Source organism: Equus przewalskii, chromosome 15, assembly GCF_037783145.1.
Source record: "Equus przewalskii isolate Varuska chromosome 15, EquPr2, whole genome shotgun sequence".
Taxonomy (NCBI): domain Eukaryota; kingdom Metazoa; phylum Chordata; class Mammalia; order Perissodactyla; family Equidae; genus Equus; species Equus przewalskii.
The window spans coordinates 58,945,705-58,969,694 of NC_091845.1; the positions used below are offsets into that span (position 1 = coordinate 58,945,705).

A 23,990-nucleotide genomic window follows, 5' to 3' on the forward strand; every position below is an offset into this window, starting at 1 on the left:
ATATGACACATCCTTAAATCAGCATTCTTAGCATCCATTAAAAATGATGATGTGGTCTGTTTTGACATGAAAAGAATTATTATGTGGGGAAAAAAGATAAACTGAGAATTCTATAATTAAGCAACATATGTTGTGTGTATGATACTTCAATTTTTCTTATACAAAATGCACATACAAAAATATTTTCATTTTAAAAAGGTCTGGAAAGCTATACACAGATGTCTTAGCCAAAATTTCCTCTGAGTAATGAAGTTATAGCTGATTTTATATTATTTTTACCATTCAGTATTTCCTGAAGGTTTTTTTTGCAACAACATTTAGTACTTTTATAAATAGAAAGACAGGTTTCTTGTAAGAAGTGTTTACTGAAGTCACAAATTGATTAAAACTATTATTAAAAATTTATTAAAAAGAACTTGTGTTTTTAATTTTCTAGGTTCTAAATTTAAAAGCCACAAGAGCAAAAGGTTGCATAAAGGTAGAAAGAGGGCTAGTGGGCTTGGGAAGCTTTGGTTCTTTACTAAAGAAGAGAATTTGCTAATCCAGCTTCCACTGATTATATCACATGATTTGACAAAATGTACACATTGTACTTTTTTCTTATAAAGAGTCTTAGATATATCTCACATTAGAAACTAAAATAGGGGCCATCCCCTTGGCCAAGTGGCTAAGTTCATGAGCTCCGCTTTGGCGGCCCAGTATTTCACTGGTTCAGATCCTGGGCGCGGACACGGCACCGCTCATCAGGCTACGTTGAGGCGGCATCCCACGTGCCACACCTGGAAGGACTCGCAACTAAAAACACACAACTATGTACCAGGGGGCTTTGAGGAGAAAAAGGAAAAAATAAAATCTTAAAAAAAACCCCACAAAAAACCAATTTGGAATCCAAGTATGATTAGTGAAGAAAAAAACTATTTTTGATCTAAAACAGATTTCACATTTTAAACTTCCATTTATACTCCAAATAACTTTAAACTCTCTCAAGCAATTAACTGCTGCCTTATGTACGTGGTTACCCAGCTGCTGTAATCGCCATGCAATCAGCAAACTTCTATTTTTATGATTTAGTTTTCTTGGAGTTGTGCCAATGAATATATAAAGAAATAAGGCAAGAAAATAAACTTTATTGTTCAGGATCATTTGAGTTCCATTAAAAACCACAATGAATGAGGTAATTTCCAGATTAGAAAATATTACAGTGAAAATAAAAATTCTCTGGATGAGTTCTTACCCTCTCAGTAAATGAAAATCTGCATTTAAGAACAAAAAGGATACCACTGTAAGTGCCTCATTTTCATAAGAATTCTTTCAAATAAAAATGGAGACATTTCATGTTTTTATGCTTCACTATCAGTTCTGGTAAGGGAGCATGTTCCTCCCTGTTGTGAATACCTGGATTTCTCATCACCAGATCTTCGTCAGGTTTCTTCGCTCATCTGTTGCACTCATCCGTTCTGCTAATGGAGAAGTGTCTGCTCTTAATAAAGGCCTGTTCCTCCTCTGGGCCTCTGTCTCTTCTCCTCTCACCGTGGGATCTCACATGGACTGTGCCCAGTCTTGAACCTCTTCTTTTCTTGGGGATTGTTCTCAATGGCATTTAAACCTTGCTGTAGGCCCGTTTTCATCTAAGCTTCGACCATTGGCATCAGAATAGCCTGGACATGCAGATTCCTGGACATACTCCAGGCTCAACTGGAAAGGGAGGGGGGACCCTGGGAATCTGCATTTTCCACAAGCAGATTAATGTTTAAGATCCTTTCCTGTAGGCTCTCTTACCTTGGAAACAAGCCAGCACACAAATATCCCTGGATCCTGCATATCTTGTATTTCTCACTCCCTCTTTACAGCAAGTTTCAGGAAGAGTCCCCTGTGCGCGTCACCGTGTTTTTACTTCTCATGTATTTGTCTAGCAGACCTCCATACTTTAATTACGTGCCCTATTAGTAAAATATTTTTGAGCATATCCTCTCGATATGTATTTGTTTATAAATTATATACATGTACTATTATGCCAATATACTATGTATGTTATAAAACAATGTAAAGAGAAGGTTAAAAAAGTAAATATTTTTAACTTTAAAAAATATATTAACAATATGTCATTTAATTAATGTGAATATAAATCTGTGTTTTAAAGAGTCATGATAATTTTGAATTTGAGGGGCTAACTTGTCAGATCTCAGTAGACCGATTTTTTTTCATTAAAATATAACTGTTGAAGGGCTTATACTATAAAAGTAGAAGATATGTTAGCCCTGCCTTTTTCTTCTTGGTCACATATACTTACATTATTAGTATTAGCCTCAGTGCTTAGGGGTCTTTGTAATCTTTTATAAGCTAGGTTAAGGGTTAATTTAGGTAAAACTACATAACATAATCTGTAAATCCACTTAACCAGGCACATTTGAACTGCAAAACTTTGTGACATTGTGAGAGTAGAAGTAGGAGTGAGCCATGCCACTCTTAACCCCTCTACTTTGTGATACTTTCTTCCCTCGAGATAGCTTCTCTAGCCTGAGAGGGAGTCTCTGTTAATCCAAATATTAAATGTTACTATAACTTAATCGCTTTTTGAACAAAAAATAATATAAATAGAAGTTCTAATATGTTCTGTCCACATTCCAGTGGACCATTTTGTACAACTCCTTTGGTGCACTTAGCCCACTTTGGGACACCACTTATACAACTAAGTCTCGTGGGATTTGTTTTCCTTTTTAACACTATTGGAAAACTTCTTACTAAGATCATCAACAATCTCCATGCTGTTAAATTTAATAGACTTTTTTTCAGTTCATTTCTACTTGACCATACATAGTTTTTAGCTCAGTTGATCATTTCCTGGTCTTTTTCCTATAAGTGGTTCAACTATTGACCCGTTTGCTCGTATCAAAAATCTGTGGATCATTCCCACGTATTTTTCTACTTTCCTAAGTGCCCCCTGACTCCACAGTTCAGTCACCAAGACTTGATGATTCTACTTCCTAACTTCTTTTCGGATCCACTCACTTTTCTACAACTACTGTAACCACGCTAGTTCAAGCCACCAGCTTTCTCAGGGTTATGCAGTCGCTGTCGCCCCCCCCCCCCCCCCGCCCCCATTGGGTCTTCTCTGCTTTCTTCACACTATAGCTAGAGTGAGATTCTGAAAACACAAATCTGATCATTTTACTCCCTTGCTTAAGTCTCTTTTAATAGCTTCCCATTACAATGGAAAGAGAGAAGATCTAGCTGCTTACCAAGCCACCGTCATACTTTGCTTTCTGTCTCTACTGTTTTCCCCTTACTTCTCCTTCCTCTAGATACCCTAATCTTCTCTCTCATCCTTCACGGTATACTCAGCATAGCCACATACACACGCACTCCTCAGCTACCTGTATGCTTTTTTGACAGGAATGGTCTTTTTCCTTCCCTGTTTTCTGCCTTCTCATCTTTCGTATTTTACCACAAATACCATTTCTTTTAGGTTCAGAATCCTGTTATACAGTCTTACTATCCTCTATATTTGCTTTATAACTCTTATCATACCGATGAATAGTATAACTTACCACAGTATCCCTAGTACCTAGCAAATAATAAAGGCTCATTAAGTATTCGAGTAAATGAATGTTGTCATATCAGTATTTGTTTCTGTATCAATAGACCACTTACTCTGTGAGGATATTATCCTTGTCTATTTTGGTCTCCATTATTTTTCCAGTATCTAAAACATATACACACACATATAGTCAAGTATCTGTTGACTTAATGTGGTGGTTCTGTCATTCTGTGTTTAAAGCCTTTCCCCCCTTAGAGTGTAAAGTGATCATGTCTCTTGTATCCATCCCTAGTTCTTAATACAGTGCCTGACATTAAAGTATTTGGTAATGGCTCTTATTTTTTTAATTAATTTGACTATCTCTGCCTTTTAATTTACAGTAATTGCTAATATGTTTGAACTTACTTCTGACGTCTTATTTCCTGTGTCTGTGACGTTGCTTTCTTGCTTTTTTCTCTTTTTCCTGTTTTTGGTTTGTGTAGATTGATGAAGTTTTCTTCCATTATTTCCCCTCTAAAAGTTAGGAATTTAAATATCCTCTTTTTAATCTTCTAATTTTTGCCATTAAATTTTTAATGAAAATAATTTCCTTTCATATTTTTCTGCCAGCATCTTATGACAAGGCTGGAATCTCAGATTTTTCTCTTCTTCTGCTCCCTTCCCTGCCACCTTTGTTATGAGAAAATGTTTGAGATTTTGTTTTTCAGTTACGATTATTTATTTATAAGAATAAGAACTTAAGTTTTATTTGTTTGGTGGTTTTTGTTTTTGTGTTTTTTTTAATCTCTCCTCTGCTTCTTTTATCCCAGGTTCTACTCCCTGGTCTTCTGTTTATTTACTTTGCCTGTATTATATTTTGGAGGGACAATAATTTCTCTAATAATTCTTTTAGATTGGATTTGGGAGTGATATACTTTCTGCGTTGTTACATATCAGAAAATGTATTTATTTTGCTCTTTTATGTGATTAGTTTGGCTGGATATGAATGCTGTGTTCCCACTCATTTTCCCTCAGAATTTCAAAGATTTTGCTTTGTTGTTTCCAATGAGATTTCTGGTATTATTGAAGGCTTTTAGAATTTTGTTTTTATCCTTACTGTTATGGAATATCACCCTTGTGTGCAGTTATTTTATTTTTCCATTCATACTGACTCTTAACTCTCAGAAATTTGTTTCCATTATTTCTTTGAGAAGTTTCTTTCTTCCATTTTTTTTTCCTAATCTACTTTCTAGACTTCCTATTAGCTATATTTGGGAACTTTTGCATTTATCCTCAGTGTCTATGTTCTTTTTGTGCTGCATTCTCAGAAAATGTCTTGGCTTAGTCTTCTAATTGGTTGATCACTCTTTAGCTACGTTTACTCTGTTTGACACCATCTGTGCTTTTTTATTTCAGTGTTTAAATTTTTAATTCCCAAGATCCAAAGTTGTCTTTCTGTGAATATAGTATACTCTTGAATCTCTGAAGATAGACTTTTAGTCTTTTTCTGTATTTGCTGCTGTTGCTACAGGATTAGTTCTTCTAATGTTGATTCTAACGCATCTCCTTAACAGTATGGGTTGTTGTAGATAGGTATGAATTTGAGAATTCCTGCTAGCCTATCTGTGGATACTGCATCTGTTTCTAGCATCTGTGGAGAGGGGCAGGACATGCCGTGCCAGAAGCAACCATTCTGAGCTTGGACACTTCTCTTTCCTTTTGAGAATCTAAGTATCCTTCCTCACTGCTCAGAGGCACACTTCTTTGTTGACAATGAGTGGAGGCGGGTAGGGACATGAGGGACACCAAAATGTATAGCTGTTCTGCTGCACAGCCCAGCCAATCTCCCTCATGCCTGCTCCAAGGCCCCTTCCTGCTCTGTGGATCCTGTGGCTCCTCTGCTCTTGGAATTATTTTGAGAACGTTTTTAGTTTTTGTAACCGCTGTCTCCGGAGGGCATAGTGCCATGATTTCTTCCTTTAGTCCATTTGTATCTGCCTTTCCTCTTTAAGAGTACTCTTCCTTTGCTGTATTTACAGGGGTTTGAAGTGGAAAGGGCTGTCAAATGCATTGCTTAGAGCGCTATCTTGATCCAAGTTTGAGGTCAAGAATTCATCATATCCCTGTCTAAATATATTCTCAATAATATGTTATATTTACAGGGAAAAATAGATATATCTTAGACTGTGGCACAGACATGGCTATCTCCTAATAGTAATTTTGTAAAGTTTTTGAGTATAAATTACTATATTTCAGTGAATCCATACATTCCTCTTTATGAAATGAGAACCAGTGTTTTTTTATTATATATTCTTTTTTGTAGCATATGCAGAAAAACTAATTTCAATTTTTTTTTCTATTAGGTTACTGCTGATTCAATCATTCTGAAAGTTCTTCGGTCCAACATTCAGCATGTGCTGGTGTATGAGAACCTTGCTCTCCAGGAGAAAGCATTGGCTTGTATTCCAGTCCAAGAACTAAAAAGGAGATCACAAGAAAAGTTATCTAGAGCTAGAAAATTGGATAAAGGTAGTGGCTTTACATAACCATTCATTACTAAATATACATCATTGCTAAGTAAAGGGAAGGACTAAATGGTGTCTTTTGCTGTATACTTTGTAAATATCTAATTTACTTCTATTTGGATTTTTAAGAAGTACAACGATAGTATAATTTTTTTGCATATACCTCCTGGACACATCTGTTAATTTTTTTAAAAAACTTTTTTTACCTGAAAATGTATTTGCAGTTTAATCATTGGTATGTGAAATTTTTCAGGTATAGTAGAACTTCAGTCCATGGAATATATGATGGCGTTTTTAGTGAATTTTAATGTGAATCTGACAGAAACAGTGTTCAAAGTTAATCGATATGATTAGACAATTGACTCATTTGGTTACTAGAGAGACAGTATTTACTATTTAAGAGTGGATTTTGAAGCCAACTCCCTGGGTATAAATTCAGCTTGCCACTTACTGTGGATCACTGAGCAAGTAATTTAATCTCTATGCCTCAGTTTCTTCATTTGAAAATAGGAATGATAATTTTAACAAATAATGAGATGGTATATGTAAACAGCTTAGAACAATGCCTGCCACATTCATCAACCAAGAATTATATGTTGTTATCATTAATCGTCTTTGGATTTTAAATTATTCCAACTTCATTTTTACTTTGAATTTTTATGTAATTGTTTTTTATCTGTTAAGTCATCTCTTAATACTATGTTTTCTAAGGGATTGTTGAATATTTTTTTGGTGGTTGCCCTAGTTTGCAGTAAACATTTTAAACTAATCTGGATTGTTGAATATCTTTTTGGTGGTTGCCCTAGTTTGCAGTAAACATTTTAAACTAATCTAAGTCCATCTTCAAAAGCACTATACTGCTTCATGTAGTACAGATACCTTTTAACAGAATTGTCCCAATTCTTCCCTCCCATCCCTTATGACACTGCTGTCATTCATTTCATTTATCCATATAGTATAATCACCCGATACATTGCTATTACTTAAACAGTTACTTTTTTGTACCAAGTAAAAATAAGAAAAATAAAACATTTTATTTTACCGTAATTTTCCCTTCTCTGTTGCTCTTCCTTTATGTAGATCCAACTTTCTAACCTATATCATTTTTCTTCTTCCTGAAGAACTTCTTTTAATATTTCTTTTAGGTTAGGTCTCCTAGAGCTAAATTCCCTCAGTTTTTCTTTGCTTGAGAAAGTCTTTGTTTCTCCTTCACTTTTGAAGGATAATATCACTGGGATATAGAATGCTAGGTTGGTGATGTTTTTTCTTTCAAAAACTCTTTAAATGTTTCACTCCACTCTCCTCTTGCCTGCATTATTTGTGGTGAGAAATCTGTTGTAATTTCTCTCCTTATTCCTCTATGGGTAAGGTTTCCTCTACACACAACTCCAGCCCCACCTGCTCTTCCCAGCTTCATTCAAGATTTTCTCTTTTTGTTTTTTTGCAGTTTGAATATAACATGCCTAGGTGTAGGTTTATTTTGTATTCATCCTTGTTGGTGTTTTCTGAGCTTCCTGGATCTGTAGTTTGGTGTCTCATTAATTTTGGAAAATCCTTGGCCGTTATTACTTCAAATATTTCTTCTGTGCCTTTTTCTCTTTCTTTTCCTTCTGGTTTTCCAAAATGAAGGTATGCTTTTTAACCTTCATGTATCTCTGTGCCTCAGTTTTCCACAGTTTTTAAATGTTCTGGTCCATTTTGAAAGTCTCCCCTAGTTCTTAGATTTTTTTTTTTATTCTTTTTTTTTCTCTTTGATTTTTGGTTTGGGAGGTTTCTGTTGACCCATCTTCAAGTTCGCTGATTCTTTCCTTGGCTGTGTCCAGGCTACTGATGAGCCCATGAAAGGCATTCTTCATTTCTGTTACAGTGTTTTTGATTTTTAACATTTCCTTTAAATTTTTTTTAGTTTCCATCACTCTGCTTACATTATCCATCTGTTCTTATGTGTTGTCTACTTTTATCATTAGGGCCCCTAACATATTAATCATAGTTATTTTAAATTCCCTGTCTGTTAATTCCAAAATCTCTGCCATATCTGAGTGGTTTTAATGCTTGTTCTATCTCTTTAGATTGTTTTTTCTTGCCTTTTAGCATGTTGTGTAATTTTTTATTAAAAGTTGGACGTGATGTGTTGGGTAATAGGAACTGAGGTAAACAAGCCTTTTGTGTAAGGTTTTATGTTCCTTAAGTAGGAGTTGGGCGATGTTTAATGTTTGCCATAGGTGTGAGAGGCTTCAGATTCTTCTGGTGTTCTTGTCATCTTCCCTGTTGTCTTTGATCTTCCTTAAGAACTCCTCCTTGGATAGAGTCTGCATCCCCCAAAACTTTGAGTTGTAATCCACAGTTGTTATACTGGAGCCCTGTTGGTATGGTGCTAAGGCATGGAGGAGGGGAAGCAGTTGATAATCTCATGACTAAATCTCAGTGTTTAGAGGGCCTGTATACACTGCAGACCTGTGACCTTCTCAAGTCTTCCTTAGCTGTTTTCCCCCCATAGGTGACATAGGAAGGCTGGAGGGGGCTGGAGTCAGGGAAATGCCCTTTCCCCACTTCAGGTAAGGCTCTGATAAAATCTTTCTCCCTGTGACTAGGCCTTAATTGTGGAGAACATTTTGGGTGTTCTTTACAATTCTTACTCTTCCCCTCTCCTTCCCAGAGCCATGAGGGGATCTTTTTTGGTTCTTCACCATGAGAACCTGGTAGGATTCTTGGAGGCAAAACCCGCAGAAGTGTTAGGGACCCCTCCCAAGATTGCATTTCTCACTCTCAAACTAGTCCATATTCAGCCTCTAGCAGTTTGTCAAAATTACCATTTAAGTGTTTCTACAAGCTTATGGCTCCAGTGGCTTCTGCTCCGTGTAGCAAATCTTGGCTGTGATTCTCTGCATTTGGCTGAAATTCTCTGTATTTGTCTGTTTCTCCTGATTTCAAGGTGGTGTTTTGCCGTGTGAACTCACTTATCTGATGGGTCCAGGAAAAGTCAGTGATTTCTGGTTTGTTCAGCTTTTTATTGTTGGAAGGATGGGAATGACAACTTAAGCTTTTTACATGTCAGAGCTGAAACTGGAAGTCCTTCTGAGGGATTAACTATGTGTCTCTTTTCCTTTTTTAACCATTTAATCAGTTTTCACATGTCATTTAGATATTTTGCTACCCCTTTTGTTTTGGTGGTTTTGTCTTTATTTTAATAATATATGGTGTCATTTCCTCCTATTTGATGACTTATCTGGGCCTGGACTTAATTCAGCTACCGGTTTGTTGTGAGACCTTGAGAGAGTTCTTCATCTTCTTGGATTAACAGGGTTTTTTTATTTGTAAAATAAGAATGCTTGTGAATATGTGTTCACAAAGGCCCTGTCCACTTCAAAGTACTGTGGTCCTTTATATGATGCCTGACGTAAATGCCTGTTCAGCAGGTGCTTACTCAGCGTGTTGTGTGTGTGAGTCATTGGCTGAGCCTGCAGGGGAAACAGTTAGCTATGTCCGCACTGACATTTGCCCTGGCATTTTTTCTCTCTAATTATAAAGGTAATACATGTTTTACATAGAAAGTTTGGAAAATAGGGGAAAGATAAGCTATCCATAACTTCATCACATCAGAAAATGACTTTTAAGATTCATATACACAGTAGTCACCTCTTATCCACAGGGGATGAGTTCCAAGACCCTCAGTGGATGCCTAAAACCACAGATAGTACCAAACCGTATATACATACTATGTTTTTTCCTATATTTACATTCCTATGATAAAGTTTAACTTATAAATTAGGCACAGTAAGAGATTAACAACAGTAACTAATAGTAAGGTTGGCTTTGGGGCCATTAAGTAAAATAGGGGTTACTTGAACACAAGCATGGCAATACCACAACGGTCGATCTAATAACCGAGACTGCTACTAAGTGACTAATGGGCAGGTAGTGTATACAGTGTGGATATGCTGGACAAAGGGATTATGCACGTCCTGGATGGGACGGAGCAGGATGGCGTGAGATTTCATCATGCTACTCAGAATGACGAGCAATTTAAAATTTATGAATTGTTATTTCTGGACTTTTCCATTTAATATTTTCAGACCGCAGTTGAGTGCTGGTAACTGAAACTGTGGAAAGCGAAATTGCAGATAAGGGGAGGACTGCTTTATATGCTTTCACACTTAAAACTCCATTATACTGTTTTTATATTTTTAAGTAGGAAAGAAAGAGCACATCAGGTTGGTAGTATGGTATTGTGAAAATCAGTAAAAGATTGGGCTTTTTTAATGACCATGAAGGATGAGTTGTATTTATAACCTGAGATGCCAAAGGACATATTAAGGCAGAGATCAGGGATTTTCTTCCAAATGTAGTGAACAGCATGTGTGGAGGAAGAAAAATGCAGACTCTATCTGGGGAACAATGAGTAATACAGTCTGGCTATGTGTAGGGTAGCAAGTGGATAAAACAATAGTGAGAGATCAGGTAGGCTGAGACCATATTTTGGTTGATACTGAATTTCAGGCAGAGCAGTGTATACTGAATTTATTTTTATATTTTTAATCTTTCCGAAAAGAATTAGAAGTAAAATGAAACAAAGGATACTTCTAATAAGGTTTTGAAATAGAAAGTAAGGACCAAAGAAATAGAAGGATGCAGATATCTTAGTCATAAGGCTAATGTTATAGTGTTAGTATGATTGAACGTACAGCAAAAATGTTATGTGACCTTATTCATTAGAAAGGAGGAAATAAAATACTCAGGGAAGTCAGCTGTTCTTGATTACTTAATTCAGCAGAGTTAACCATTAACGCTCTAAGTAAGTGAGTAACATCAGAGATGTGCTTAAGGAAGATTAATTTAGCAATAACTGGTAAGATGAACAAGAATCAAGAGAGTGCAAGGAGAGGAGAGTTAAAACACAATGGAAATAGAATTCATGTAAGAGGAATAAGAGGGTGAACAAGGTGTTGTTCTGCAAGGGAGTAGATAGGTGAAAGAGTTGTTGGGGTGATAGAATATATGATATTTGCAGTGATGAGTACAGTTGATATCATGGGGAGTTACATACGCATAAGGAAAATGTCAAAAAAAGACTGCCCAGTTTTGAATCCAGGCAGCTAGAAGATGAGAGGAGTCAATAGGATAGGCTTTGAAGGGAAATGAAGAGTGTGGTTTAAGGTACCTGCTGACATCATCTGGACTGCCAGGTGAAAACGTAGGCCTCGAGCCTCGTTAAGAGGTCAAGCCTTGAAGTACACTTCAGAGTGACAGGTAAAGCTGTGCAAGTAAATGAGATTGCTGAGATTGAAAAGACAAGAGGGAAGGGAGGGATTGCAAAGGTTCTAGAAAACAGGGTAGCGCGAACCACATGTGGGTATTTACATTTAAATTAAATAATTAAAAATTGAGTTCTTTAGTTACACAACACATTTCAAGGACTCAGTCACCACAAGTGGTTAGTGGCAGCCCTATTGGATAGTGGGGATATGAATTATTTCCATATTACTGAAAGTCCTAGCAAAATAGTAGGATAACTGAAAGAGTAGTGTATTAAGTGAAGGAAATTTAAACATAGAGTGAAATAAGTGGCATGGTAGGCATAATCAGTGTATCAGTTAGGGTTAGGTTGGGCTGTGAGTAATGATGATTTGACCCAGTGGCTTAGAGTTTATTTTCTCATGTAAGAAATTATTGAGGTAGGCTGTCTGGTGCTAGTGGTAAATTCTAATACATCAGAGGCCCAGGTGCCTTCTATCCTTGGGCTCTGGCATACATGGTTTCCATCCTCCAGGTTACCTCCTAGTCCAAGATGGCTGTTAGAGCTCCAGCCATTACATCTGCAGACTAGGCATCAGGAAGAAAGAAAGGGAGAAAAAGCAAAAAGGTTTATACCTCTAAGCCAAGCCTGTTCTCTTTCTGAAGCAGCCTTCCTTGGAGTCTCACATAAAGCTTAGTCCTTTGGACTCACTTTGCTGCAAGAGAGGCTGGGACCTGTAGTCTTTTAGCTGGTGCGTTGCCATCCCAAATAAATTGGAATTCTGTAAATAAAGAAATGGCCAATGGATATTTTATGGTAACTAGCAGTCTCCCAGTCACTGTCTGGCACTGAGATAACGACAAGGCATCCTCTGTCCAGGTCAGTGATTTTCTTTCATTCATGCAGTGGAATCTTTTTTCCTCCCCAGACAAAATATTATTCTGGGTTTCTGAACTAGGAAAAGTGTTCTGGTTTGAAGCAGAAGTGGGGACCTTGGAGCCCTCCCCACTGAGACACCTCCAGAATTAGGAATTAGTTGAGGCTCAGAGAAGCATGATTTGATAGCTCTGGCTTGGAAGACTGAAGATTTGTCATGACTCAGTGTTCCAAATACAGATGAAACATCTTCGTGAAAGAAGAGGAACCCTGTCATTTTGGAAAAGTGATAATATTGGCCTACTAAATTGAATATGAAGACCTAGGAAGCAGAATATTGTCTTAAAGGTGTGTCTAAGCATGAGGCTACCTCTACTTAGTTTTTACCGATTTTCTTCTTATTCTGTTTCTTGTACACTGATGCCTGTGGTTTCATAGGGTGGAGTTAAGGCCTGATCCTGTTAATTTTATTTTTGTCACTGAAAAGTTACCAGAAATGTATTTATATGGTTTTTTTGAAGATGCTAAATTTATTAATTTGAAGTCTTGATTATAATTTTAAAATATTCTCCCCATGGTCTAAATATTATCTTCACAGAATTTAGCATTAAGTCAAACCTCCCTTTAACTCCTCATCTCTGAACTTTCTGAGCTCTTATCCTATACAAAGGGGATTCCACTTTCATTTCCCTGAGCCGTAACTAAGGAGATTGCCTAACCAAGGAACTCTTACCCTTAGCTAGGCCTCACTATCTGTGCGATAGTCCTACTTTCAGCTGGAAAGCTGCTGATGTGTACCTGGAATAAATACATATATGTAACACAGAAGTACAAGTGTGCTGTCTTCCTTTCCCTTCTTTTCCCATCTTCATAATGACTATTGGGTGAACAGTATTGAGCCTAAGGAGTAGTATGAGGCTTTCTTGTTTGTTTAGTCCTTCCGTCATCCATTCAAGTATTTACTGAGCACCTGTTGTGCAGCATGCACAGTCCTAGGTCTTGGGGATACAGCAGTGACCAAAACAAAGTCCCTACTATTGTGGGGTTAGACACACACACACAAAACCCAAATACTCAAATGTGGCAGATAGTGATAAGTGCCAGGAAAACACATAAGTTAGGATACCAGAACAGAGAGTGACTAGAAGAATGCTGTTTGCTGTAGGGTTGTCTGGAAAGGCTTCTCTGGAAAGCAGTCATTTTCAGGGAGAGGGCACTGGTACCTGCAGAAGCTCCCTTGGGTGGGAGTGAGCTGGGCATGTTTAAGGGATGGCAGGGAGGGCATTGTGGCTATAGCAGAATGAAGAAAACAGAAAGAGGTCAGAGAGGTAAAGGGGGTATATTAGTTTCTTGTGGCTGCTGTAACAAATTTACACAAACCTAGTGACTTAAAACAACAGAAACTTATTCTCTCACAGTTCTCGAAGCCACAAGTCCATAAGCAGTGTCACTCTGCTGAAATCAAGGTGTCAACTTGGCCACATCCCTCTGGAGACTCTGGGGAGAATCTTTTCCTTGCCTCTTCCAGCTTCTGGTGGCTCTCTGCGGTCTTTGGCTTGTGACGGCATCACTCCAGTTGTCAAGACCGGCATCTGCAAATCTCTTTCTGCTCTGCCTTCACATCACCTTCTCTGTGCATGTAAAATTTCTACTTCCCTCTTTTAAGGATATGTTTGATTGCATTTAGGATCTACCTAGATAATCCAGGATAATCTCCTTGTCTCAAAATCCTTAACTTCATCATGTCTGCAGAGACCCTTTTTTTTTTTTTGGCCACGTATAGTAACATTCAAAGGCTCCAGGGGTTAGAATGTAGGTATCTTGTGGGGGCCCTGTTTCAGCCTTCCATAGGGGGCCAGCTGAAAGAACAAGAGTAGAGACTTTGTACTCTGAGATGGAAACCCATTGGAGGGTTTTGAATGACATAGTCTACCTTGCATGTTTAAAAGGATCCCTCTGGCTGCTCTAGGGACTCAATGGAGAAGAAGGATGGCAGTGCTTGATTTCCAACAGTTCATTTTTAGTCTAGCAGTCATGAATATCTTCTTGATGGAAACTTTCTTGTTAGAAACTTTCTTGTTATACAGAAAAGCTAAATTCCCCCTGCCAATAGTCATCCTCCTCTTCCTTAGGTAACAACTCTTTATTTATTCATTCATTTATTTATTTATTTATTTATTTTGCTTTCTTGAGTTTTTTTTTAACTTTTTATTAAGATTATGATAGTTTACAACCTTGTGAAATTTCTGTTGTACATTATTGTTAGTCATGTTGTAGGTGCACTTCACCTTTGTGCCCTCTCCCCGCCCCCCTTTCCCCTGGTAACCACCAGTCAGTTCTCTTTGTATGTTTAACTTCTACCTATGAGTGGAGTCATACAGAGTTCATCTTCTCTGTCTGGCTTATTTCACTTAACATAATACCCTCAAGGTCCATCCATATTGTTGTGAATGGGACGATTTTATCCTTTTTTTATGGCTGAGTAGTATTCCATTGTATATATATACCATATCTTCTGTATCCATTCATCAGTTGATGGGCACTTAGGTTGCTTCCATGTCTTGGCTATAGTAAATAATGTTGCGATGAACATAGGGGTGCAACGAACTCTTGAGATTTCTGATTTCAGGTTCTTAGGATAGATACCCAGTAATGGGATGGCTGGGTCGTATGGTAGTTCTATTTTTAATGTTTTGAGAAATCTCCATACTGTTTTCCATAGTGGCTGCACCAGTTTGCATTCCCACCAACAGTGCATGAGGGTTCCTTTTTCTCCGCAACCTCTCCAACACTTGTCACTTTTTGTTTTGGTTATTTTTGCCATTCTAACAGATGTAAGGTGATATCTTAGTGTAGTTTTGATTTGCATTTCCCTGATGACTAGTGATGATGAGCATCTTGTCATCTGTCTATTGGCCATTCGTGTATCTTCTTTGGAGAAATGTCTGTTCATGTCCTCTGCCCATTTTTTGATTGTGTTGTTTGATTTTTTGTTGTTGAGCTGTGTGAGTTCTTTATATATTATGGAGGTTAACCCTTTGTCTGTTAAATAACTTGTAAATATTTTTTCCCAACTCATGGGTTGTTTTTTTGTTTCAATCCTGTTTTCCCTTGTCTTGAAGAAGCTCTTTAGTCTGATGAAGTCCCATTTGTTTATTCTTCTTCTGTTTCCCTCGTCTGAGGAGTTATGGTGTCCAAACAGATCCTTTTGATACTGATGTCAAAGAGTGTACTGCCTATATTCTCTTCTAGGAGACTTATTGTTTCAGGTCTAATCTTTAGGTCTTTGATCCATTTTGAGTTTATTTTGGTGAATGGTGAAAAAGAATGGTCAATTTTCATTCTTTTACATGTGGCTGTCCAGTTTTCCCAGCACCATTTGTTGAAGAGACTTTCTTTTCTCCATTGTAGGCCCTCAGCTCCTTTGTCGAAGATTAGCTGTCCATAGATGTGTGGTTTTATTTCTGGGCTTTCAGTTCTGTTCCGTTGATCTGTGCACCTGGTTTTGTACCACTACCATGCTGTTTTGATTACTGTAGCTTTGTAGTATGCTTTGAAGTCAGGGATTGTGATGCCTCCAGCTTTGTTCTTCTTTCTCAGCATTGCTGTAGCAATTTGGGGTCTTTTGTTGCCCCACATGAATTTTAGGATTCTTTGTTCTATTTCTGTAAAGAATGTCATTGGGATTCTGATTGGGATAGTGTTGAATCTGTAGATTGCTTTAGGTAGTATAGACATTTTAACTATGGTTATTCTTCCAATCCATGTGCATGGAATGTCTTTCCATCTCTTTATGTCATCATCAGTTTCTTTCAGGAAAGTCTTGTAGTTTTCCTTGTCTAGGTCTTTCACTTCCTTGGTTAAATTTACCCCAAGGTATTTTATTCTTTTTGTTGTGATTGTGAATGGGATTGAGTTCTTGAGTTCTTTTTTTTTTTTTTTATTAATGTTATGATAGATTACAACCTTGTGAGATTTCAGTTGTACATTTTTGTTAGTCATGTTGTGGGTACACCACTTCCCCCTTTGTGCCCTCCCCCCACCCCCCCTTTTCCCTGGTAACCACCGATCAGATCTCCTTATCAATATACTAACTTCCACCTATGAGTGGAATCATATAGAGTTCGTCTTTCTCTGACTGGCTTATTTCGCTTAACATAATACCCTCGAGGTCCATCCACGTTGCTGTGAATGGGCCAATTTTGTCTTTTTTTATGGCTGAGTAGTATTCCATTGTGTATATATACCACATCTTCTTTATCCAATCATCAGTTTCTGGGCATGTAGGTTGGTTCCACGTCTTGGCTATTGTAAATAATGCTGCGATGAACATAGGGGTGCAACGGACTCTTGAGATTTCTGATTTCAGGTTCTTAGGATAGATACCCAGTAATGGGATGGCTGGGTCATAGGGTATTTCTATTTTTAACTTTTTGAGAAATCTCCATACTGTTTTCCATAGTGGCTGTGCCAGTTTGCATTCCCACCAACAGTGTATGAGGGTTCCTTTTTCTCCACAACCTCTCCAACATTTGTTGCTCTTGGTTTTGGATGTTTTTGCCAATCTAACAGGTATAAGGTGATATCTTAGTGTAGTTTTGATTTGCATTTCCCTGATGATTAGCGATGATGAACATCTTTTCATGTGTCTATTGGCCATATTCATATCTTCTTTTGAGAAATGTCTGTTCATGTCCTCTGCCCATTTTTTGATCGGGTTGTTTGTTTTTTTTGTTGTTAAGCAGTGTGAGTTCTTTGTATATTATGGAGATTAACCCTTTGTCGGATAAGTGGCTTGTAAATATTTTTTCCCAATTAGTGAGCTGTTTTTTTGTTTCAATCCTGTTTTCCCTTGCCTTGAAGAAGCTCTTTAGTCTGATGAAGTCCCATTTGTTTATTCTTCCTATTGTTTCCCTCAACTGAGGAGTTATAGTGTCCGAAAAGATTCTTTTGAAACTGATGTCAAAGAGTGTACTGCCTATATTCTCTTCCAAAAGACTTATTGTCTCAGGCCTAATCTTTAGGTCTTTGATCCATTTTGAGTTTATTTTGGTGTGTGGTGAAAAAGAATGGTCAATTTTCAATCTTTTGCATGTGGCTGTCCAGTTTTCCCAGCACCATTTGTTGAAGAGACTTTCTTTTCTCCATCGTAGGCCCTCTGCTCCTTTGTCGAAGATTAGCTGTCCATAGAAGTGTGGTTTTATTTCTGGGCTTTCACTTCTGTTCCATTGATCTGTGGACCTGTTTTTGTACCAGTACCATGCTGTTTTGATCACTGTAGCTTTGTAGTATGTTTTGAAATCGGGGATTGTGATTCCGCCGGCTTTGTTTTTCTTGCTCAGGATTGCTTTAGCAATTCGCGGTCTTTTGTTGCCCCATATGAATTTTAGGATTGTTTGTTCAATTTCTGTGAAGAATGTTCTTGGGATTCTGATTGGGATAGCATCGAATCTGTAGATTGCTTTAGGTAGTATGGACATTTTAACTATGTTTATTCTTCCAGTCCATGTGCATGGAATGTCTTTCCATCTCTTTATGTCATTGTCAATTTCTTTCAAGAAAGTCTTGTAGTTTTCATTGTATAGATCCTTCACTTCCTTGGTTAAGTTTATCCCAAGGTATTTTATTCTTTTCGTTGCGATTGTGAATGAGATTGAGTTCTTGAGTTCTTTCTCTGTTAGTTCATTGTTAGTGTATAGAAATGCTACTGATTTATGCACGTTAATTTTATACCCTGCTACTTTGCTGTAGTTGTTGATTATTTCTAATAGTTTTTCTATGGATTCTTTGGGGTTTTCTATATATAAGATCATGTCGTCTGCAAACAGCGAGAGTTTTACTTCTTCGTTACCTATTTGGATTCCTTTTATTTCTTTTTCCTGCCGAATTGCTCAGGCCAGCACCTCCAGTACTATGTTGAATAGGAGTGGTGAAAGTGTGCACCCTTGTCTTGTTCCTGTCCTCAGAGGGATGGCTTTCAGTTTTTGTCCATTGAGTATGATGTTGGCTGTGGGTCTGTCATATATGGCCTTTATTATGTTGAGGTACTTTCCTTCTATACCCATTTTATTGAGAGTTTTTATCATAAACGGATGTTGGATCTTGTCGAATGCTTTCTCTGCATCTGTTGAGATGATCATGTGGTTTTTGTTTCTCATTTTGTTAATGTAGTGTATCATGTTGATTGACTTGCAGATGTTGAACCAGTATAAATCCCACTTGATCATGGTGTATAATCTTTTTAATGTATTGCTGTATTCGGTTTGTCAAAATTTTGTTGAGGATTTTTGCATCTATGTTCATCAGTGATATTGGCCTGTAGTTTTCCTTCTTTGTGTTGTCTTTTTTTTTTTTTAAAGAGCACCCAAATATTTCTCCTGCCCTCCCTCAACAGGTAAGTTTTAATTTTTTTTTTTTTTTTTTGTGGGGAAAGATTCACCCTGAGTAATGTCTGTTGTCAGTCTTCCTCCTTTTTTTTCTCCTCCCCAGAGCCCCAGTACCTAATTGTATGTTCTAGTTGTAAGCCCTTCTAGTTCTTCTATGTGAGCCACTGCCACAGCATGGCTACTGACAGATGAGTGGTGTGGTTGGTTCTGCACCTGGGAACCAAACCCAGGCTGCCGAAGTGGTCAGAGTGTTGAACTTTTACCACTAGGCCATTAGGGCTGGCTTCTTAGGTAACAACTTGTATTGTGTGATGTGTTCCTTTTCATATCTTCTCCTCTGTATTTACACCCATAAATAGTTATCTATAAAAATAAATAGTTTAAGTTGTGTGGGTTTACAGAAAATTTAGCATCCCATATATCGTCAGCTCTGGTGGTTTTCATTTATTAATATGTCTTAGCAATCTTAACTCTCCATAGTGCTGTATAGTATACATAGACAACTATTTATACGGTTCCCTAATGAAGGACATTGGGATTGTTTAGCATTTTTCTCTGTTCTACATGCTGCTGCAGTGAAGATTCTTGTAAAGCATGCCTCCTGGTATGCATGCACAGATGTTTCCCTGGGACAGATATACAAGTGTCAAGGTTGTGTGATGCTTTTATGCTGTAATGGATCCTGCCACCAAACAAATTGTCTTCCACTTTATACCAGAAGTGTCTGAGCATATTTGTTTCTGCTGCATGATATTATTGAACTACTTCTATGGACTTTATGAATTTTTCTAATGGGTTTGTTTATATTCTGACTGATTTGTAGAAGTTCTTTATATATTCTGGATACTTTTTCTTTTTAGGATACTTTTTAGGATATAAATTCTGGATACTTTTCTTTTCCTATTTCATTTTTGTTCTCCCAGTATTCTTTGTTTAATTTCATTTAGTGTACCTTTTGAAATTCAAAAGTTAGACATTTTAATAAGAGTATTAAATTTTAAGAAAATTTAATTTTTTCCATTATTGATTTTACAATTTGTGTCTTGCTTAAGAAGTCCTTCCCTACCCCAAAGTCATAAACATTCTCTTGTAACTTCTGTTACTTTCATGGTGTTCCCTCTCTCTATATAATATTTCTTACATACACAAATTTGAATGAATGGAGTAGAGTAGGGATCTGATAGTTTGATGGCTACTTGTCCCAATGTCATTTATTGAACAGTCCATCCTCTTAGAACTACTTTGAAAGGCTAACTTCATTAAGTACTGTGTATCAGTTAGAAATCTGTCTTTCAGGACTCTTTCTTTTGTTTCATTGATTTGTCTATTCTTCACCAATATCACAATATTTTAATTATTAGAATTCTGTAATGTGTTTTGATATGTAGTAAACGAATTTATTTCATGGTTTTTATTCAAAGTTATGTTGACTGTTTTGTGCATTTTCTCTTTCACGTGAATTTTGCAGTTAGGTTATCAAATCTTATAAAGATTATTTTGTAATTTTAATTGGGATTGCATTAAATTACAGATTAATTTGTGGAGAATTAACGTTAGACTATTGAGTTTTTCCATCCAGGAACATAATATGTTTCTGGCCTTTTTATATTCTCTGTAGTTTTTTTCTTCTGTAGTTTTTTTATTTTGAAATATATCAAACATAAATACAAGAGTAGAGTATAATATATCAAACCCTGTGACCAGAATCAAACTTCATTAGATCTTAACATTAAGCCATATATTTCCTTCGATATATATGTTGTATTATCACTTTTTAATAATAAACATTCAAGATAGAGATGAGAGTCCCCTATATATTTCTCCTAGATTATTTTTCCTTCTTTCCAGAGATACCACAGTCTTGAATATGGTCAGGAGAGATCTTTTTATTTGATAAAATGGACATAACATTATATATCATGCTTACTTGCTGGGGTTGTTACATACAATGTAGACATGGTCATGTTTTTATGTCTTTTGTGGTAAGTATCCATGGATGGATTATATTGTATAGTTGAAGCACTGATAGGAAAGCTAATAGGATGATTTTTTAAGTGTCTGGAATTCTGTAATTTCTGTGTGTGATTGTTTCATATTTACTTGTATATGTGCTTGATAATTTAATATAGTATTTTAAAATGTTTTTCAAAATCAGACTTATTTTCTTACCTCCCGTGTGTTTCGGGATCAATTCCAAACTGACCATGGTTCCCTGAGAGCTGATTGTGTTCAGCTCACTTGTTAATGCATCATGTCAGTTAGAGGGTGCAAAGTGGTAAACAGCCTGCTGTCCTCCACGTGTAGTGTGTTGTCATCATACTTCAGCTTGTTCACAGTATACTGACAGTTCTTTCTTGCATCATATTTGTGAAAACCTTTTAGATCATCTAATATTTTCATATATTTCAGCTCCATATTTGAGAATAAAATATGTATGGATATTTTTAGTTTTTGTCAGCTTTAGTTCTTACTTGATTCTCTTTGAACTTCTCAGGTACTAATGTAAGTGAAGAGGATTTTCTTTTGCTCGAGCTTTTACACTGGTTTAAGGAAGAATTTTTTCAATGGGTGAATGACATTTTCTGCAGCAAATGTGGTGGCCAGACTAGGTCTAGAGATGAATCATTATCCCCCAATGATGATGAGCTGAAGTGGGGTGCGAACAGAGTAGAAGATCATTACTGTGATGCATGCCAGCTCAGCAATCGATTCCCAAGGTGGGTATCCACTGGATAATAGAGTCAGAGTAATCTCTTAAAGGACTGGTTAGAATTTTTATTAAACTTTTTATCTTCATTCTAATTATTAGAAATACATTCCTCTAGGACGTGGGTTGGCAAACTATTTTTGTAAATAGTTTTATGGAACACATCCATGCTGATTCATTTACTTATGGTCTATAAATGTTTCCACATTACAATGGCAGAGTTGAATACTGGTGACAGAGACCATATGACCTGCAAAGTCTAAAATATTTACTGTCTTTTTATAGGAAAAGTTAACTCTTGCTTTAGAATATAAATTGAGTGTAGCACTAGCACACTGAACGCTGGAAATCTTGTAGTGTTCTTTTTATACGTGAATTTTAAGGTTTTTTTTGTTTTTTTTTTTTTAAAGATTTTATTATTTCCTTTTTCTCCCCAAAGCCCCCCGGTACATAGTTGTATATTCTTCGCTGTGGGTTCCTCTAGCTGTGGCATGTGGGACGCTGCCTCAGCGTGGTCCGATGAGCAGTGCCATGTCCGCGCCCAGGACTCGAACCAACGAAACACTGGGCTGCCTGCAGCAGAGCGCGCGAACCCAACCACTCGGCCACGGGGCCAGCCCCTGAATTTTAAGTTTTTAACTTTATAATAATACTTGATAGCAAAGAAAAATAATACTAACAACATTAATAATAATACTTATAATTGTGATAGTAAATACAATGCTGTACTTAATCATCAGATGGTAATATGAAAGATAGAAGTATAGTATAGTACCATCATATTGCTTTCTTTTTATAACAATAGAAGTTTGTTTTAATTAGGTGCCTCCTCCACTCAACCTGACCTACCCTCGTATCTCTAAATTTTAAACTAAATAAATTTGAAATTTTTGATTAACTTTTTCCATCTTTTAATTTACAAGCCTCATATTAGGTTTTCTTAATTGGCGATACTTGTAAAGTTTGGTTGTACCATCAGGCAAGAAAAGATACCAAGTTTTTGAAATACCTAATTTTTGGAGCTTAGGGACTCAGCTCTGTCCTAACTAAAAATCAGTCCTATGATATACAGAATATAGGATAAACATATCCAATATCCAATAATTATCTAAAATTAGTGCAAGTTATCTCTTTATTCACTATACATTTGTACAGGCATTTTGCAAAGATTTGAAGATAAGAAATATAAAGTTAAATCCCTCTCCTTTATAAACTCTTTCTAAGCAGTTGGATGTAACTGATAATGCAGAGGGGTATAGGCTAACGATACTTTTTACAAAGTGTTAATCTTTTCCTTTCTAATCGCTTATTTTACTGTTAGCTGTTCTCTGTGTAGGGTTGAGATGATGAACACTTCATTAGAGGCTAAGTTGGTTGTTCAACTTGGCACAAGTAGTATATAGAAGGTGGAGGCATAGGATGCTCTAATTCTGGTGTTATTACTTCTTAATATAAATTTACAAGTTTTTTCAATCATTTAATTACCTGAGTTACAAATTCATTTAACTTAGCTTAAGCAAGAGCATCTGCTTAGGACAAACATGTCATTGCAGAGCCAGTTCATTCATGTAGCTGTTTCCTTCTCAAGCTCATGGCCCACATTTCTGCTCAGCTGGGACACTTTTCCTGCTTAGTTTAGCGTCTCAAATCCTTCGCAGCATGATATGCAAGATTTGGTGTTCTTCAGTTTTATGATGATTTTATAATTGGAATAAGTTTTCAGAAGATTGTTGCAAACATCTTTCAAAAAACTTCCAAAGTAACAAGCACCTTTAAGTAGTTCAGAAGAATAAAATTTCAATCAAAATGACCATTGGGAAGAAAAATAGAATTTTAAGTCAAGTTGAGTTCAACTAAGCTTTAAAATCTTTATTGAGTAATTTAAGTTGTTTACCTTTTAAATACAACGAGCTAATTATACCACTTGTTAGAGTAATATTAATGCTTAAAGCAGATTTCCTAAAGAATCTCTGCTTGTCCAAATCCTGTCTGTCCTTCCAGGCCCACTTCAAACACAAGCTCTCCTCCCCAGCCGCTCTCCCCTAACACTCAATCTGACCTGTCGTGCGGTTTGTATCAGTTCTGCCATGTAGTAAAGTTATTTGTGTTAATTCCTTATCTCTCTTAGGACTGTAAACTCCTTGAAGACTGTACCGCTTTAATCATTTTTCACCCAAGATTCTAACACAATGCCTCATATATTCTAGGCTATTTAAGAATATGAGATTAAGAAATAGCATTTTTTAGCACAGAGGTGATATAAATTCCTTAAAATTCTTTTGATCTTGATAATGAATCAAAGCTTTTTGGTTGTTATTTTAAACCAGGTATAATAACCCCGAGAAGCTTTTGGAAACAAGATGTGGACGGTGTGGCGAGTGGGCCAATTGTTTTACACTGTGCTGCCGAGCCTTAGGGTTCGAAGCCCGCTATATTTGGGATTACACAGGTACAGAACTCAGTGGGAGCAGGGCGTAGTGAGGCTTTGCCGAGGTCAGGATTTGGGTTTACAGTCTGGGCCTTGTCATTTTCTGTTACTTTCTGGCCTTGTCAGTCTGTGCTTCCGTTTGCCATCTGTAAAATAACAGTAATACCAACCTTAAAGATTTTTTGTGGGGATCACAAGATTTTTGTAGTACACCTAGCATTTTGCCTGTTACTTTGTACTATAAATATTCTTTTGTTAATCATTTAACCATGACATTTTTAGTAATGCTGTTTCTGTATATATAAGAACATGTGTAAT

The 23,990-nt window shown here is 36.8% G+C and overlaps 1 protein-coding gene across 3 annotated transcripts in view; it reads left to right on the forward strand.

Moving 5' to 3' along the window:
* NGLY1 (N-glycanase 1) overlaps positions 1-23,990 on the forward strand; it is a 56,582-nt gene that overhangs the window by 16,395 nt on the left and 16,197 nt on the right. For all 3 annotated transcript variants that reach the window (XM_070577438.1, XM_070577440.1, XM_070577439.1), the window contains exons 4-6: positions 5,881-6,046; positions 21,032-21,254; positions 23,572-23,693. In XM_070577438.1, the coding sequence (XP_070433539.1) occupies positions 5,881-6,046; positions 21,032-21,254; positions 23,572-23,693 (511 nt within the window). The remainder of the gene's footprint in view (positions 1-5,880; positions 6,047-21,031; positions 21,255-23,571; positions 23,694-23,990) is intronic.